General features: G+C 46.7%; 1 protein-coding gene across 1 annotated transcript in view; it reads left to right on the forward strand.

Moving 5' to 3' along the window:
- The window catches only part of LOC126547204 (uncharacterized), a 44,096-nt gene extending 25,134 nt beyond the window's left edge, over positions 1 to 18,962 (forward strand). Inside the window, exons 14-16 of the mRNA XM_055063035.2 lie at positions 808 to 992; positions 11,489 to 11,651; positions 18,561 to 18,962. Coding sequence (XP_054919010.2) covers positions 808 to 992; positions 11,489 to 11,651; positions 18,561 to 18,830 — 618 coding nt within the window. The 3' untranslated portion in view covers positions 18,831 to 18,962. The remainder of the gene's footprint in view (positions 1 to 807; positions 993 to 11,488; positions 11,652 to 18,560) is intronic.
- Positions 18,963 to 19,164: the final 202 nt, after the last annotated feature.

The raw sequence follows: 19,164 nt of genomic DNA on the forward strand, positions 1-19,164 counted from the left end.
GCTATCTTAAGTGATAGCGAATTACATGCCGTTCTTAGTTCTATGCGTGAATTTGTGTGGCTATCCCTCTAACTTTGGAATAGAGTAAACATAAAGACCGTTAGGGGACCATGGCGAATGCGAAAATGACTATGAAGAGAGACACAACCCTGAATATCAGTACGTGCCGTGTGTATATTGTGACTAATTATCTTACGTTGCTTTTCGCTAATCGTTATGTCCCCGCCATTTCTTTCGGAGTATTTGTATATCACATGTTTGTTGAGTTTTTGGTGATGTACTGTCTACTTAACTATCTCAATGCAATTTATGGAAGAACAAGATATTCTTACTCTGACCGCTGCAAGGGCACACGTTGATTGTATTACTACTCGGGACCCTCGTTTGTGGACATGTATTTTGTAACCTATTTTATTTTGAATCAAATCCCATGCGTCATTTCTCGCTGTAGTCTGAAGAGCGCGGGGCGTCAATCGCGACAGAACCCGCTGACGTTTCTTAAATAGCTCGCCGCACACCTTAAAGGGGTCATTGGGCTGCCTTGAATTCACTGTAAAAAAAGTACACACAATGCGAGCAGCTGCTCCCTTTACAAGTTTAAACGCTCAATCAAGCACGGATACTTGCTTCTGCAGTATTAAAATGTGGTCAGCTGTGTAGTTGGCACGCACTTCGTGCAAATTGCACGGGAAAGCGCTATGTTCCGTATATAGACAAAGCGCCACAAAGGTAAACAAGGACGCCGGGTGCCCGCGCGAAGTGAGCTAAAATTCCTGCGGTAACGTTATACCGCCACTTATTTCGCAGAGCGTGAAGCGAGGCAGCCCTGCTCAGAGGTCCCAGATTCTGGTCGGCGATGTGGTGGTCGCCGTCAACGGCACCAAGCTCGCCGGACTGCCTCTCAACATCGTCCGGAAGATCATGAACGCCTCCGGGGACCAGCTTGTCCTCACCGTGCTGTCATCCAGTCCGTACAGAATTATAAACACCAGGTGTGTCATACACAAGTGCCGCAAATTGCCGCATTCTGTGACGAAAATATCTGAACTATCACGAACGCAAAGAATTCGTACGAGATTATAATGGCATATCGATTGCGTAATGAGAAGCTGAATAGTTCAGAATAGTTACTTTCCACATGACAGGCGCTGCGTGACGCCCAGTATGCGCAGATGCTCCGCAGCACACGTTTTCCTTGAACCGAAAGAGTTTTAGTGCCTGTCTCGTCGCACGAGGCACTGGCTGTACGTGCGTGGAGAAAACGATGCACACACCTGGGTTAGCGAGCTGAATAGTTCAGAATAGTTACTTTCCACATGACAGGCGCTGCGTGACGCCCAGTATGCGCAGATGCTCCGCAGCACACGTTTTCCTTGAACCGAAAGAGTTTTAGTGCCTGTCTCGTCGCACGAGGCACTGGCTGTACGTGCGTGGAGAAAACGATGCACACACCTGGGTTAGCGCAACACTGGCATGCGCCCTTGAAGCAGCGTGGCGTAACGTCCTGTTATTCGACAAGGAATTAGACGTTCTTGCGCCTCACGTGTTGTAGAATTTTTCTTGCCAAGTCCCTCACACTTCTCTTTAGACCACGGCCGGACTGGACTGCGCGACGGCACGCACGCACGAGTACGGCCGTGGTCAGGCTTACTGATTGTTACTTCGAGAGCTCGTTTAGTTGGCATTTTCCACCGCCTCTGCGTTCCGAGGCAGGCGTTTTAGGCGAATTCAGAGCTAACAAAAGTGTGTAACTAGCCTGCCGATGCATGTGCGAGTGTCGAAATTTTGGTCATGGCACGCATGACACATACACTTCACCACGACGCCCCTGCATCTTTTTCTTTTTTTGTTTCGCCAGCCAATTATTCTTCTAGGAAGCAGGGATGGGTTTTGACTGCAAACTACGCGCGTGCAGCCCTTGGAAAATGTAGCTTATGAATCAGTACGTCTCCGCAACGCCTCTTTCGTCGTTACTGTGCTGCTATGGGAAATACAATGATGATGAAAGGGCACCGCCACAGAGAGCCAGTGTTCACAGTGTTGAACTAGAGTATGAAAGGCTCCAACCAAGTTCTTGACTGTTGCTTCTTGATGTGTGGCGTTCTAGAACGTGTCAGAAGAAAAGCAAGTTACGGTTGGAGCGTAACTGCATGAGTGGACTGGTTGGTGCTGAAACATCTTGTATGTTAAAGTTCTCCATTTCACACAAGATGGCTCTAAGAATACTTTACCGAGATGAAAAGGAAAGAAAAAAGGAAACAATAAAGTAGTAAAGAACTTAAAAACAATGCAGGGGACATTATTTACCCTGCAGATGTCGGAATTTTTCATGTCGAGGAATTCTGGACATTCCCCTTTGGAACATCTATATATATCAAGATAACGGCCGAGGGTCATAAAGTTTCAACTGACTACAACGAGACGGTAGTCCCTTCTAGCAACATATGAATTTATGGCACTTAGTCGGAACGTTGGTGGTGGGTTAAAGCAGTTAAAGCAGGCCAGGGATGGACAGTGAAGTCACACGGCAGAAGGAAATCGTTTTGCACCCTCTCGGCAGAGGGCAGATGACTTGGAAGAAGTAGGAAGTAGCGCCAAATTCAAGTGGTAAAGCGATTTATTATAGCTGGTGTTGGAACGGTAATGATAGAGGGAGTGTTATGCAGTCTGTTTGCACGCGCAGGTTTTTGAAAGGCAGCCGCGACGGAGAGAGAGTGATTATGGTGTTCACGTCTTGAGCGTGCGTATGTATGGTTGTATGCGCGTACTTGAGCTTCCGTATTTGCGTTTGCATGCGCGCGAGTGCGTGTATCCCTGTAGGAGCATTCGTGGCGTGCCTGCATGCATGCGTGCATTTGAGTGCGCGTGCGTGTGTATACGCGTGTTAGTGCATGTCTGCATGCTTGCGGCGCATGCGTGGGCGCGTGTGAATATGTACGTATGCGAATATGCATGCGTGCGAACAAACGTGTGCATGTTTATGTGCGCATGGATTTCTGTGCTCGCGTAAAATGTGTGTGTGTGCGAGGGAAAGAAGGAGTATGCGTGTTCGAGGGAGAGAGGGAGTGTGCCTGCGTGCGAGGGAGTGTTTTAAAATTCATAGCGGATGGCTGCAGGAACATGCTCACGGAGTCCTACCAGTAATGGCAATATCACAAAAGGCTGGGCGCAGTCAGGTCGACCTTACATACTTTTTCTGCGTGCAGTTAGGCTTTCGGGTGGCTATTACAGAATCTTGTTTAATTAAAGAAAGTTTGGTCGTTCAGCTAAATAATCTCGAGGACTGGACTGGCTCCAAACTACTCATTTGTTTAGCTACCTATGATGAATTGTTGAAAAATTAATTACCGTAGCTTCGTTTATTACGCAAACAACTGCTCAACTTACTCCGTATCTCGAGGTACCGATTTGAACACTCTAATAAAATGATGTCTCCAAGATTTATATGTGTTTAATATATTATTTGGTGCAGTCACAAACAGCCGGCATGTTGATGCTGCTGTAGGCTTTTGACAGAGCAAGTGGGAAAGCTTGGACAGGTTATCTTGGCGCAAATCAAGTTCATGAGCTTAAACGCATGTGCCTGACCCTGCACTTCTGCCTTTACAACTGATTCTCTTACATTATAGTAGCCTAAAGCAAAGTCATCATCATCAGCCTAGTTACGCCCACTGCAGGGCAAAGGCCTCTCCCATACTTCTCCAACTACCCCGGTCATGTACTAATTGTGGCCATGTTGTCCCTGCAAACGTCTTAATGTCATCCGCCCACCTAACTTTCTGACGCCCCCTACTACGCTTCCCTTCCCTTGGAATCCAGTCCGTAACCCTTAATGACCATCGGTTATCTTCCCTCCTCATTACATGTCCGGCCCATGCCCATTTCTTTTTCTTGATTTCAACTAAGATGTCATTTACCCGCGTTTGTTCCCTCACCCAATCTGCTCTTTTCTTATCCCTTAACGTTACACCTATTATTCTTCTTTCCATAGCTCGTTGCGTCGTCCTCAATTGCAGCAGAACCCTTTTCGTAAGCCTCCAGGTTTCTGCCCCGTAGGTGAGTACTGGTAAGACACAGCTGTTATACACTTTTCTCTTGAGGGATAGTGGCAACCTGCTGTTCATGATTTGAGAATGCCTGCCAAACGCACCCCAGCCCATTCTTATTCTCCTGATTATTTCAGTCTCATGATCCGGATCCGTGGTCACTACCTGCCCTAAGTAGATGTATTCCCTTACCACTTCCAGTACCTCGCTACCTATCGTAAACTGCTGTTCTCTTCCGAGACTGTTAAACATTACTTTAGTTTTCTGTAGATTAATTTTCAGACCCACCCTTCTGCTTTGCCTCTCCAGGTCAGTGAGCATGCATTGCAATTGGTCTCCTGAGTTACTAAGCAAGGCAATATCATCAGCGAATCGCAAGTTGCTAAGGTATTCTCCATCAACTTTTATCCCCAATTCTTCCCACTCCAGGTCTCTGAATACCTCCTGTAAACATGCTGTGAATAGCATTGGAGATATCGTATCTCCCTGTCTGACGCCTTTCTTTATTGGGATTTTGTTGCTTTCTTTGTGGAGGATTACGGTGGCTGTGGAACCGCTATAGATAGCTTCCAGTATCTTTACATATGGCTCATCTACACCCTGATTCCGTAGTGCCTTCATGACTGCTGAGGTTTCCACTGAATCAAATGCTTTTTCGTAATCAATGAAGGCTATATATAAGGGTTGGTTATATTCCGCACATTTCTCTATCACCTGATTGACAGTGTGAATATGGTCTATTGTTGAGTAGCCGTTACGGAATCCTGCCTGGTCCTTTGGTTGACAGAAGTCTAAGGTATTCCTGGTTCTATTTGCGATTACCTTAGTAAATACTTTGTAGGCAACTGACAGTAAGCTGATCGGTCTATAATTTTTCAAGTCTTTGGCGTCCCCTTTCTTATGGAGTAACTAAGCAAAGCAAAGTAACTAAGCAATAAAAACGAACACGCACTCAAGGCCTTCAGTACGAGCATTTCACCGACAGCCATGGGCTGCCGTCATGAGGAATGGGTCGAGCGACACTGATCCTATCTCAGTCCACTCAGGCTTGCACAGAAGTGGTTTACTCATGCAAAATGAATACCTGCTCAGAAAATAAAGTGAAGTACTTGTGCTTACCTGCTGTCATTGGGAAACCTTAAAAACTTCGCAGAAATGGAATTCCCGTTGTTAGAACACCACAGAGCCGCACAACACATGTGATCCCCCATTTAGGCGTCTTCCTATAATGCTTGGTTGACCTGGTTTCCTGCGTCTTCCGTTCGTTGCACGCCTGATCAAGCGCTCTCTGTCTTACCTTTCCCATCTTCATACATGGGACAACAACCGAAGCAGATAACCAAGCGCGATCCGACTTTTAATTTCGCTGAGCGAGTGGCAGATTTGTTGGACAGCAGATTTGTTGAAGGATGGTGGGCAGATTGTTCTAGAAAAACTGGCCACCCTGTATACGCAATGCCTCGTGACCTCGAGCTTACCGGAATCTTGGAAGAAGCTTAATATAATCTTAATCCATAAGAAAGGGGACGCCAAAGACTTGAAAAATTATAGATCGATCAGCTTACTGTCCGTTGCCTACAAAGTAATCGCAAATAGGATTAGGAACACCTTAGACTTCTGTCAACAAAGGACCAGGCAGGATTCTGTAAAGGCTACTCAACAATATATCATATTCACACTATCAATCAGGTGATAGAGAAATGTGCGGAATATAACCAACCCTCATATATAGCTTTCATTGATTACGACAAAGCGTTTGATTAAGTCGAAATCTCAGCAGTCATGGAGGCATTACGGAATCAGGGTGTAGACGAGCCGTATGTAAAAATACTGAAAGATATCTATAGCAGCTCCACAGCCACCGTAGTCTTCCATAAAGAAAGCAACAAAATCCCAATAAAGAAAGGCGTCAGGTCGGGAGATACGATCTCTCCAATGCTATTCAGAGCATGTTTACAGGAGGTATTCAGAGACCTCGATTGGGAAGAACCGGGGATAAGAGTTAATGGATAATACCTGAGTAACTTGCCATTCGCTGATGATATTGCCTTGCTTAGTAACTCAGGGGACCAATTGCAATGCATGCTCACTGACCTGGAGAGGCAAAGCAGAAGGGTGGGTCTAAAAATTAGTCTGCAGAAAACTAAAGTAATGTTTAAGTCTCGGAAGAAAACAGCAGTTTACGATAGGTAGCGAGGCACTGGAAGTGGTAAGGAAATACATCTACTTAGGACAGGTAGTGACCGTGGACCCGGGTCATGAGACTAAAATAATGAGAAGAATAAGAATGGGCTGGGGTGTGTTTGGCAGGCATTCTCAGATCATGAACAGCAGGTTGCCATTATCCCTGAAGAGAGAAGTGCATAAGAGCTGTGTCTTACCAGTACTCACGTACGGGGCAGAAACCTGGAGGTTTACGAAAAGGGTTCTACTTAAATTGAGGACGACGCAACGATCTATGGAAAGAAGAATGATGGATGTAACGTTAAGGGATAAGAAAAGAGCGGATTGGGCGAGGGAACAAACGCGAGTTAATGACATCTTAGTTGAAATTAAGAAAAAGAAATGGGCTTGGGCAGGACATGTAATGAGGAGGGAAGATAACCGATGGTCATTAAGGGTTACGGACTGGATTCCAAGTTAAGGGAAGCGCAGCAGGGGGCGGCAGAAAGTTAGATGGGTGGATGAGATTAAGAAGTTTGCAAGGACAACATGGCCGCAATTAGTACATGGCCGGAGTAGTTGGAGAAGTATGGGAGAGGCCTTTGCCCTGCAGTGGGCGTAACCAGGCTAATGATGATGATGATGATCAAGTATCAAGGGTGAGCGGTGGTAAGCTCGACGCACGTACGAAGACAACCACCACCCAATTTAAAATTCTTAAAAAAAGAAACAAAAAAATAAGTAAGGATGTCCGCCAACCGCTTGGAGCGCGCATGTTCCTTAAAACCGAAACTAGCACTCGCCTTCCGGCGGTTGTTTGAAGTATACAATTCTGTGCTTCAGGAACTGAAAACGATATCGCAATTATGTCAGCTGCACCAAATATTTCATAAAAAGAGGAAAAAATTACCGACGATTACGTTACTTCCTAATGCGAAATTTGAGCGCAGCAAATAAGCTGTTTCACCTTTTCGATAGATTAAGGCAAAGAAATCGAGCAACACATGTATGCGCTATCACAGAATTTTTATTTTATTTTTCACACGTATTCCTTTAACAAAGACTCCACTAACAGTTCTTGACAGTCATGAAGGAAGCTTTGTGGTCGGAGAAATAGACTGATATATGTTCGACTTGGTACACCAATGCTTGATTCTCAAAGACCAGATCTATACAAGTGCCTCGCGAGGTTGTCACAGCCGTGGGACGCGTTACGAGCGAGAGGAACGGGATGTTCTCCCGCATAAGTGTTAGGAAATTGCTGTTTGTCTTTATGTCAACATTAAAGTCCCATCGGTCGTCTCGCTCATGGCTCAGAAAGAACTGGCAGATAATTTCGCAGTGGCGAACGGCAGCGGCAATTTCGGCTCGGGCGGTGCACATATACAGATCCGCCGCCACCGATCTGGCTCTCTGATTGCCACCGCACAGGGCGAACGGCAGCGGCAATTTCGGCTCGGGCGGTGCACATATACAGATCCGCCGCCACCGATCTGGCTCTCTGATTGCCACCGCACAGGGGTTGCATTGGAGGAGGAGCGAAGAAAGGAATTAAGTTCGAGCCGGCGCTTTGACAACCGGAGACTCGCAGGAAGAGGGGGGAGGGGGGCGGCGTGTACACCCAGCGGCAAACGATGGGGGCAGAAGCGCGCGCAGCAAGCGGACAACACGATAAAGGGAGGAGGGAAGAGATAGCAGCGACTGACTGATGCCGCTGACGCCGATAGTGAGTCAACCCCAGCTGCGGAGTTGGTTTCAGGGACAACGCCGCCGATGCCGACACAAACAATAAGATACCCTCGCTTCCGCAGCGCTAAGAACCAGGTCTAGCCGTGGGAAGGTGGTCACGTATTCGTCGACGTGCCGGGGCCTACGTGAAATAACCGGCGCGTCGGCAACTGAAGAGCACCCTATCCGCCACACAAGAACAGGGGGGGGGGGGACCCTTTCCTCCTCTTTCTGCATGGCGGCGACGGTGTTCTATGCAGTCACGTTATCTTGACTCTCTAGCGGCGTCAGCGGCATCCAGCGGTATCAGTCGGTCGCTGCTAGCGCTGGGGGGATGAAAGGGGGGCGGAGCTGGTTACGAGGCCGACGACAACGCCGACGACGACGCGAAACCCAGGAACGGACGCCAAAGAGCTGCGCTCTAAAAAATGATATATCATTCGCTACCCTGAAAGATACCACTAACTTCCTGACATGACATTTGCAAAACGTCCTTAAACGTGGTAACAATTTCACATCAGTAATAAATGCATAATCAGAATTGTCTGATTTAGATGATCCAACGGTTGCAGTTTATAGAAATGGGGCATTTGTATTTGATGCAAAGTTGCGAATTTGTAAACTTCGTATATCTAGTTTTTTTTTTTTTTCAGATTAACCGATTCCCAGCAAATATCGTAAAAAATGCCATGGCCTAAATCAAAATTCTGTTTGCTGCAATCACTGTGATTGAACTTTCTCTCAGGTGCAACAATTCTCACTCAAATCGGTTGAGCGGTTTATCATAAAAGTGTGCTTGCGTTTTGCATGTATTTGAGCAGCCGGCATCGGAGATATAGGTCCGAGCTAAAGCTTCCTCTTAATACTTCACTCCGGTTCTATAGGCAACCCACGAAACATAACGCTGGCTATGCGCAAGCCCGTGGCCGCAGTGGTGCACAAAAAATAAGTGAACCAATAATAAAAAAAAAAAGCTGCCGGAAGCTTCACAGGAGCAGTTATCTCGGCAGAACATACCGTCCGCGATGCCGACGGGCTGCCTGGCCACGCGCCTAGCAAAATCGTCGATTCACTGCCAGTCGAGCAAGTAGCTGGTCGTCTTCGAGATAAGGTTGATACACAAGCGCACTCGTTTCCGAGTGCCGAGGTGAAGCAAAAGTCTCATGGTGTGCTTCTTTTTATTGTTTTCTTTAGCTGTGCGTCATGGCTCACGTCATGGCGCGAATTTCAATTCCTTAAAGGGAAGCTGAAAGGTTTTCCAGAAAAAATGAGTGACGAGCAGTACGCCGTGGTTTTCAACCCTATCAATTCGAATATCGCATCGACATTGAGTGAAAGAAAGCGCAAACATATTTTATTTCGGCGAAAAGTGCAGTAGCAGACACGCCCAGCTCGCGCGCCTCGTTTCCGCCTGTGAGAGAGAGAGATTCTTGTTGGAAGGAAAAATTGGGGTAAAGTGCAGCGCAGTAACTGTCTCTCAGGTGAGGACACCTCAACCACGCTGCACAAGAGGGAGAGGGAATTGAAAGAAGGGTGAAAGAGACGCGGCGGCGGCTGCCTGATTGGTCGGGCGCCTCGTGACGTCAACAATGGTTCGGCTTGCAGACGACGAGTGAACGCGACAGCCATCGCCTCGCTTGCAGCGCTGTCGCTGTCGCGTGCAAGATCACTTGTAAGGGGTTTATACTTGTACATACTACATGCACGAGCCGATTGCGAAGAGCCGGCCTCTCCAAGAAGCAAAAAATGCTGGTGCAAGTACTGCTTTCCACGCGAACGAAGGCGAAGTGTTAGTATCTCCTTGGTGTTGCAAATGTTCTTTGGCGAGTATGTTTTTTGCTAAGCTGCATTCAGCGTTCCAGTGAGTACGTTTCCGGGTAAACGACTGTAGTGTTATCTTCCTGCATGCCTCCTCGTAGAACGTAAGCGGTGATGCGATCTTCAGCATTTGTGCGCTGCCCCAAAGCTGTCAGCAATCTACACAGACGGTTTAAACGCGGGAAATGTTTACCGGCTGTTGTAGCACGTGCAGTATAGAACCTTCATCAGCGCGCCATCCGCACGCTACTCGTAACCGGCGAATTGCGTCGGCTACGTGAGATGGTCGGTTTCTTATGTGTGCGAGAGAAGGGGGAGTGCAGCGTCTTGGCGTGAGCAGGCTTTCCAACACATGCCAACTTTACGCTTGCACTGCGTTATGGTAGCTGCATGCAGGCTGTTTCACAACACACGTGCGAATAGAAAATTCGCGGCGCTTGGCCATGAAACCTGCGTCAAGGGTGGGCGATAAACATGCATCTTCCGTTCAGCGTGCTAACAATTTTTTTTTTTAGGAGAACCCAAAGCACGCATTATTGATAAACTCCGGTAGTAATCGTCACGGAAGTGGTTAGAGCACAACATTTGTTCTTGAGCGCTTGAAGTTGTTTCGCTTCACAGCAGCCTCCCACTTAGCTGAATGCTTCTTGTCTTGCAGGAAATAATGAAACATCGGGACATCGTCGCGGCCGCTGGTGTTCGTGCAAGTGTAGGCTGCACAGAACGCCGTCATGATCGGCCTACAAGTTCAATTGATGCTGCGCACGTCAACTACCACTCCTATATACACACAAATAAAGGAATGTAGGGTGGCGCGAAGCAGATTAGGACGGCACGCACGCAGAAATAAGCCCGGTCAGGCATGGTCGCGGAGACTGCGAAGGAGCGGAACACCAGTGTTGACGTCACTAAGCAGCGGTTTCCGGTCTCCGCTCGCATCGTCAGCGTCAGCAGCAGCGCGCGGCGCTCGACGGGGGGCGGAGCTACAGCGCAATTTTAACTGACGATTGCGTCGCTCCTAAGTGAAAAATCCCCCCCAAAATTTTACGTGCATTGTTTATAAGGTCCGCGCATCCGTATATGAGCGTCTTATTGAATTCGACAGACTCTTCAGCTTCCCTTTAAGGTTGATAGGCCACGTCGTGGCTAAAAAGGAAACTGAACAAATGTCCAGAATTACTGGGTATGCGCACTGGTTGCAGTGTAAGCCCTTGCCAGACTCACAATTTTTTTATTTCGACAGTGTTCATAAAACGCGCTAATAACGAAGGCGTAAGGGACACATACGACAGGACGAGCGCTGATGAAGTCGGAATGTTCCCTACACGTTTCCGTTATAGCTAATGAGAATTTTATCAACCAACATCGCCGTAAGATGCCAGGGAAATTATGCACATGTATTTCTTGCATGATGCTTTTATTTTATTTAAAAACGAAAAAGGAACTTTATGCACATTGAACGCCCAGAAAACACACTTTTATTCTGGGAAATGCGACTGCAAAGACAGGAGACCAAAAGTTTATTCGGGCCACCGGCTCAGAGAGGCCACTGTGTATGCGAAAACATATATATAAAAAAAAAAGTTAACTGCAGTTATCGCGGAGAAACCATCACAATGAGTGCAGAAAAAAGAAAGTACTTCTGACAATGTCGAAGAACCCACACCTGTTTGCGAACTTTTGAGGCGTCCAGTAAAAAGACAACTTTTCTTTTTTAAATGCTCTATTTGCAGGCAGGACATGAACAACATCCTTCAGTCATGTGGCCGACAGACGCTAACCCTGTCTCTCGTGCGAGCCGGGTGCCGCAAAGGGGCGTGGTATGGTTTCACGACGTTCGAGGCGAAAACCTGGGACCAGCAGCAAAAGGCTTTCAGCCGTCTGCATATTGTGCAGGTACGTGTACTGGGCTCCATGATTAAAGCGCTCGCAGAAACGGGTCGCTTATTTTAACACTTTCCCGCATATGCATGTTCCCATTCTTCACTAGCAATCCATGTTTTCAGCCTCGGTGCTGCTGGCACGTGGCCCACTCGCACACAGCCCACTCGCTGATGGCCAAGGTTTACGACTATCGCGCCCAACCACTCTCTCTCATCATTCTAACGCGCCCTTGCACTAATATCTGCGCGGAAATCACAGCGTGGATCCCGAAGACTACGACCGCTCGCAACATTTGAACACAAATCATGGAGAGCGTGCCCAAGAAACACCTTCTAGACTTGACGTCACCACCGTATAGTAAGACGCTTCTCGCGGCTGGAAATATTGCGCGGCGGTATTCTTCTTCGAGCCGTGAGCGATCAGGCCCTTTTTTGCTTGCTATACTTTTTTTTCTCTATACGCACACATTTAGCAATCACGACGTCCCCGTTGGCAAAGAAGACCGCTGTACAAACTCGCTATAAATTGAACATGCTGTAAATCGAAATAATCGTGGCCACGGGTACCTCATATCGAAATAGCGCTAACAAATGAAAAGGAATCAAAAAGCCGTAGTTTTCTTTGTCAGTCGTCGATAGCTAAAGGCGGCTTTTTTTATTTATTACTTTGGAACCGACTGCATTGCAGCAAGAAATGACTAGGGAGGGTCGTGGATAGGGTGCTGGGCCTGGTGAACTTCTCGAAATAGCGAGCGCATACACGCGAAAACATAAAATTATTATTCTGTCGTTTTATCAACATTTCTCGCACAGAAACACGACTTCCAAGCGTAGCACAATATGAGTTAGAGACAACTGCGAACACCTATTTTGTTTGTGTATATTACACTGCAGCGAAATAGCGAGATGTGCCTATTATGTCGTGGGCCCACGAACGACTAAAGTGGCGTCAACAGTAGTTTTGGACACTTCTTTTGTTTAGTCGCGCCAATCAAAGCCTAGCGTTCGTTGTTTCACGAGAAAATACGTTATGGTAAGCTTAAACATTTATACATATACGTACTTTCAAGCAGTAATGTCGCTTTTGGCATTAGGCAAAGCTGTGCACAGTTATAGGTAGCGTGTTTTAGAACGCTGCAGTAAGAGAAACGCTGTCTATAAAAGCTGACAAGAATGCGGTTAGCGGACAGCAGCACGATTTTTTTAAATAAATGGCCGTTTTACCATTTCCTAACTTCACGTATCTTTGTATAGCTGCTCACTTCGTATTCCTTCCGCCGTATTGGCGGTAACCACTTATGACGGCGGCTTCCTTCCTTGGGGAAGGAGAAGACGGGTACCCGCGGCTCGTTGGGGTATAGTTTACGCGGAAGTCTGGCACAGAACACTTCAGTGGCATGGCTATATAGTGGCCTCCTTCACGTTTCACAGGGCAGTCAAGCGCTCCGTCACGTGGCTTTTTTCATAATTCATAGGCTTTCTTTGCAACCCGGAAAATAAAAGGAGTATGTCAAACCTATCGTAAAGGAAAGAACTCGATCGGTGGTTTCTGAAGGTGCCCCACAAATCTGCCTATCACACTTGGGGTCCTCAGCCAATAAATAAAACGTTGAATAGATTATGGGGTTTTACGTGCCAAAACCACTTTCTGATTATGAGGCACGCCGTAGTGGAGCACTCCGGAAATTTTTAACGCCTGGGGTTCTTTAACGTGCACCTAAATCTAAGTACACGGGTGTTTGCGCATTTCGCCCCCATCGAAAAATAAAACGTTGGGTAATTAAACATAAATAATTAGTGAGTTATGGGGAAACAAAAAATTGTATGAGTTACTATAGGCTATTGCGAATAGTATGCGTTCGGTTCAATCCGCTTCCGACGCGCCTTTCATTTTTAATTTCTTGACTCAAGTTATGTGGGACACCATGCATAGGTGTTCGCCCAAGGTGCCCAGAGTACGCGCGCGTATCAGTCTACAGAAGTGCCCTTCTGGACACTCTCAAATCCACCATATTCTCGAATTCTGCAATGGCCGCGTCAGAGAGGTCGTGGAAACCGTGTGAGCCAGTCAAAGCTGACGCGATGGCGCATTCGACGATATGGCACTATTTCACAATGTTGAGATTTCCACATGTAGCATGCATTCAACTTCGTATGGACGGATGGCCGTCTGTTCGGTTGGCTGGATGTCGTACGTGTTCTTAATTCTATAAGCGTGTCGGCACCCCTGGGTTGCGATTGTCGCCGAAGAAGCGAAGTGTTCAGTCTTCGGGCAGAAAGCGGATGTGGACGTCACATCGTACTCCGGAATGTTCTATCGTATTTTAGGCGTAATGCTACTTTTTTTTTTTTTGCCTGCGCCTTTTTGCGGTAACCTTGAGTATGAAGCACAAACATATATGTCGGGATGCTTGTCTTAGAGAATACAATCTATTGTGCACACGATGCATTGTTGAACGAAGTTAGAGCAAAACAAATTCATAAAATTGGCTGATAGTCTTATCTACCATACGTACGTGCCAATGGGAAAACTCCTGCAACAGTGTGCTTGCTCAGAATTGAAAACATATACTCAGGTGTCATGCTCTCTGTCCGACAGGTATACGCCAGCGTGAACTCCAGCAGTTGTTAAGTATGCCAGATAAGAAGTGCGCAATGCGTGATGGGAGGAACAGGACATAAAGAAATCAAGCATGTTTCGCCGGACGGGTACGGTAGATGTCTGCTTCACGACTTCAAGGAAGTTGTTTAAGAACTGTCGAGCTTATCGGCCGTTTCTCACTGACATTTCATTGAAAACACATAACAATTATTACTTCCTGTGACGTGTACATTAAAAAAAAAAATTCGTTGGTCTCCTATGGTCCCAAGGTAGATCACTTTATTCATAATCTTTATTTTTTCCATGACAATATTCGAATTTCACAAATTTCAGACCTTGCCGGTTTGATTCCAGCAAAGTTATGTTACCTTTCCGACCGCTCGCTGATTAAATTCAATCATTGGTCATACACAGAGATATCCGCTACTCGTTGTGTCATCGCAAGAATTCCAAATTTAAGAATTTTAGCTTAACTAGTGGTAATCATAGCGGTGCGCCGTGCATTGTAGTAGCCGGTGCTGGGCAGTGTCGAAGGTTCATGTACCTTAGATACTATCCGAGATACTCTTTGGGCATCTTGTATTTGTATCATAAATCGTCTGGCAAGACGTGTATCAGCATCTGTATTTCCGATACATCGAAGAATCTATTGTGTATCTTTAGGTACAAGATACTGCTATCGCAACATCACCGTGCAAAACTATAAAAGGTTGGCTGAATTGCGCTTGTCAAGCTGATACTGCTGCCACTAAGCCAGCTGAATAAAGCTAAAGGCAGCGACATTGTTTTACCTTACCGCGAGAGCCCTCCTGCGAGGGAAGGCCATGAGGTATGCGCGTAAACGGTATTGCGTAAATGCTAATACATTTCCGGGTAAGGTAAAACTCCACAGCAGTATTAGCGTCATCTTTCAGAGGCTTCTCATTGACGTTCTTGTAGTTAGATGGCGACCCACATGTTAGTCGGCAAGCGGAGCAGTGACTCCCATCAAATAGAAAAGCGACAAGCAAAAACCGCTGACAGCGCAGCCTATAAGGACCTTTCACGTTAAGCACCTAAAGCAACCCGAATAAATGGTTTGAGAGAGAGAGAGAGCAAACTTTAATGAACACCAGCAGTTCTGTCGGCTGGGCCTAGGCCTCCCACGATGGGACGTCGAGGTCTTGCCTCTTCGCCGCTTCGTAGGCCTGCTGGGTCGCCCAGAGTTGGTCGTCGAGATGGGAGCTGCGCAGGGCGGCGTCCCATCTCGACGAGAGGGTCACGGGATTAAGCTCTTGGTATTGATCTCTGCACTCCAATAGCATGTGGGGGAGTGTTGCCGATTCAGTTTTACAGACCTTGCCCGTCTGGCTCGGGTAGATGTCGGGGTATACAGTGTGATAGCGTGTGAGGGAGGGGTATGTATTCGTCTGTAGCAGGCGAAGGGTGGTTGCCTGTGCCCTGTTTAACTTGCGGTGAGGGGTGGGGAAGGTTCTTCTTGCGAGGTAAAATGACTTTACAAGGTCGTTGTATCTCGTAAGGCGGTCGCGCCCTGCGGGTGCACCTGCACCGTCTCCGGCACGGTTGACTAGTCCTCGTGCTACGGAGTGTGTAACCTCGTTGAGGTTGGTGAGGTGCGGGTCGACAACGTCGGCGTGTGCTGGGATCCAGACGAGGGTGATTTGATTTTCAGACGAATGCGGGGCTTGTCGTAAGATACGGAGTGATTGATGAGAAATACGACCTTTGATGTAGTTGTTGACTGCTGCGCGAGAATCGCTCAGTATGGTGTGACAGAATGAAAATATTATACTTTGAGCAAAAAAGACGAAGACAGAATGATGACAGAATGAAAATATTATACTTTGAGCAAGAAAGACGAAAGCTTTTCTGCAAAATTCGATTAGGATTAAGTATACAAGTATTACCAATTGGGACCTCGACACTAGGCTATAGTCAGAGACGTTTGTTCAGCAGTATTTGATTATTTAGCTTAAACAAAATGATTACCTTGTTAATTATTGTATATTTATTCTACATATCAAAGTTGCATTAATTTCATCTAAATTGGTTTCTCCTAACTTTTTAATACCATTATTTCTCTTCTTGATGGTAGCCTCTTTTAACATTCACCTTGCAGTTAGTCTGAATACTCGCCCGCATACTAGTCTAGTTATTGCGACATCTCCTTATTTTTGTATTTATTTTACTTTGCGTTTATCGTTTTCAAATAAGGCTTCTATCTAGCTACCTCCTGCCGCCCCATTCTTGGCCTATCCCCCTTAGTGAGTGCGAGTCATGACAGAGGTCCATCATCATCATCATCATCATCATCATCATCATCATCAAATTCAAATTAAACAAGGTTGGTCGGAATTTAGAAATTTCTAAGCAAACATTGTTATGCTTACGCGTGTGCATCTACGTTACGTACGTAGACCTATAATAAGAAATTTGCGAATGTATCGAAGCATCTTAAGATACAAACGGAAAGTATCGTATCGCATACAATAATTGCAGTAGTATGTTGTATCTGTACCTCAAATACTTGTCGTCCGAGTATGTTGTATCGTATCATGATACAATTGCAAGGTATATTTGCCCAGCCATGGTAGTAGTGGGGAAATTAATCAAAATGTGCAGAATTTTACGTATGGGTATGCAAAAATATTGCAGGCTCACGTTGACTATGCACCTCCACAACATTTCTGGTCATTAGGAGCGACAAGAAGCGGTTGACATCCAGATCCATTTTTCTTCGCAGTTTTGGGAAATACAAAACGGTGAACCACGACCTGTTTTGAAGGTGAATATTCTGGCAGTCGTTCGAATAAATCATTTATATTATGCCTCCAGTTTGGGCTATATCTACGGACAGGGAAACGTTCCTCCACTGGCTATTTGGAGGATATGTTTCTGCGTATGTTATTTAATGCAGGGGTCTGTGCGACTGGCCTTTCTCGTTGCACCTAGTGCATGAAGTTTGTCTTTGGGGTTTACGGGGGCTTTCTAATGAAGCATTTCTGTGAGTGTTCCAAGTCTCGCCGCGACTGGATTGTCACCTTTTCTAGACGCAAGCAATTTTAAGAACTGCTCTAATCAAAATGCAGAGGCAAAATGAGCAGCTCGCGACGAGAGCGTGCACCGAAGTCTGCAACGGCGCAGCAAACATAGCAAACAAACTATTTGTTTAACGGCGCGGCGTGCGACGTCCCGGCGTGAAGGCAATTCTGTGCTCCAGAGCGTTGTGTCAGAGGCGCGTTAAGGTGCCTGGCGCGTGCAACTTCTAGTGCCGGAGTAGTTTAAGCTTGTCGAGAGCCTTGAAACCACCGGCGTCCCTTGCTCGTCTATACACGCTACTGCGTGAGTCGCCGAACTGCAGTCGTATGGCTACACAGCCTAAACTAGACCGCAGTGAAACAGATTGTACACTTATGTGCATAATTTCAGAGAAAAAAAAGCATATGCAGGTTTTACACTATCCATACAGCTAGCTCTTACTAAAATTTTGAAACGGTGAATGAACAACACCTACGGATGTTCGTGTCAGTGGATCATAAAATGGATAGTCGTGGCAAAGTATGCTAGTTCATGCAGATCCACCGATTTATAAGGAAAAAGAAAGAGTGATGAGTTCGATTAATCATTGACTTATGTGCAATTAGCGACCCGTCGATAAAGCCACATACCTGTGATGGAGTCACACCAGCGAGCCGAGCCTCCTTCACACGTTCACTTTTTCACGAAAATGCATCTGCGAGCACATGTCCCGGACACGGGTACGACATAAGCTCATTTGTATAGTCTTGTGTGTGCTGTGCGTAAGCTTTCTCCATTGTTGCCGTGTATGTGAAAACACGGCCTTGTTTACCCCACTGAACTATATATCACTCCCAGAGGCACGGCTACGTGCCCCGAAAGCCAACTTAACGCTATTCTGTGATCTCAGTGGTCCATGAAGCAAGTCTTTTTACCAAATTTCGAAAGAATATCGCAATGTAATGGAACCATATGCAACTGGCGTCATCCAATCCATCTTTCGTATCAGTCTGGAGTGCAGTCCCGGTACTCAGTATGCCGGCTCTATAGCTTCCGCTATCGTGAAACAAATTGCCACAGAATTGGGAGGAGCATCACACTCGTGCACACTGACAGCACTGGTACGCTGATGCGGAAGCACAACTGGCATCCTAAATTTCGCAAGAATCGTATGATTTAGTATGCGAGGAGCGTCGCGCTGTGCCGAGCTTAAGTCCCAGGCTCACTCCGTGCACCGTAGGGAACGCAAGAGCACTGTTCGATGCATAAAAATGGCGAGCACGCACTTGGCGGCGTTCGCAGCGCGCCAAGGACGTGCGTGTGCAGACCGTGGGCCAGAACCTGTTTCCCGGGGACGTGCTGACGCACGTGGACGCCACACCGGCGGACAAAATGAGCCACTCGATCCTACGTCAGTACCTGGCCAAGGCGCGGCCGGATATCCAGATCACTATTGCTCCTCTGTCGCCCCTGCGACGCAAGCGGCCCTCGTCCACGCGACTCCACGAGACTTTCATGTCCGACGACAGCGTCGGCGAACCCAGCAGCGTGGCCGCCGACATCAACGACTGACGAAGTCTACTGAGGATGGAAAAGGTTGTGGGCGACAAGCACGCGCTCTATAGCGCACTAGTTCATCGTTGGTACCTTTTTTTTTTGTTCGAGACAACCGTTCTCGTGAGCCTGTTTCATTAAAATTTCACACCAAATCTTGCCTCCTCCGCTGCCTTCAAGTTTTTCTTAAGATACTGTTAAAATGTACGTGTTCAATCATTTCTTAATAGTTAGGGCACTATGTGATTTCGTTTAACGCTTGTCGGAATTTTCTTCAGCATTTAACTGTGTATTACGCAGCGCTAAAGTAAAAGAAAGGTAACGTCCTCCCCTACTAATATGCATGCCGGCG

This window comes from Dermacentor andersoni, chromosome 1 (genome assembly GCF_023375885.2).
Source record: "Dermacentor andersoni chromosome 1, qqDerAnde1_hic_scaffold, whole genome shotgun sequence".
In the NCBI taxonomy this organism is placed as follows: domain Eukaryota; kingdom Metazoa; phylum Arthropoda; class Arachnida; order Ixodida; family Ixodidae; genus Dermacentor; species Dermacentor andersoni.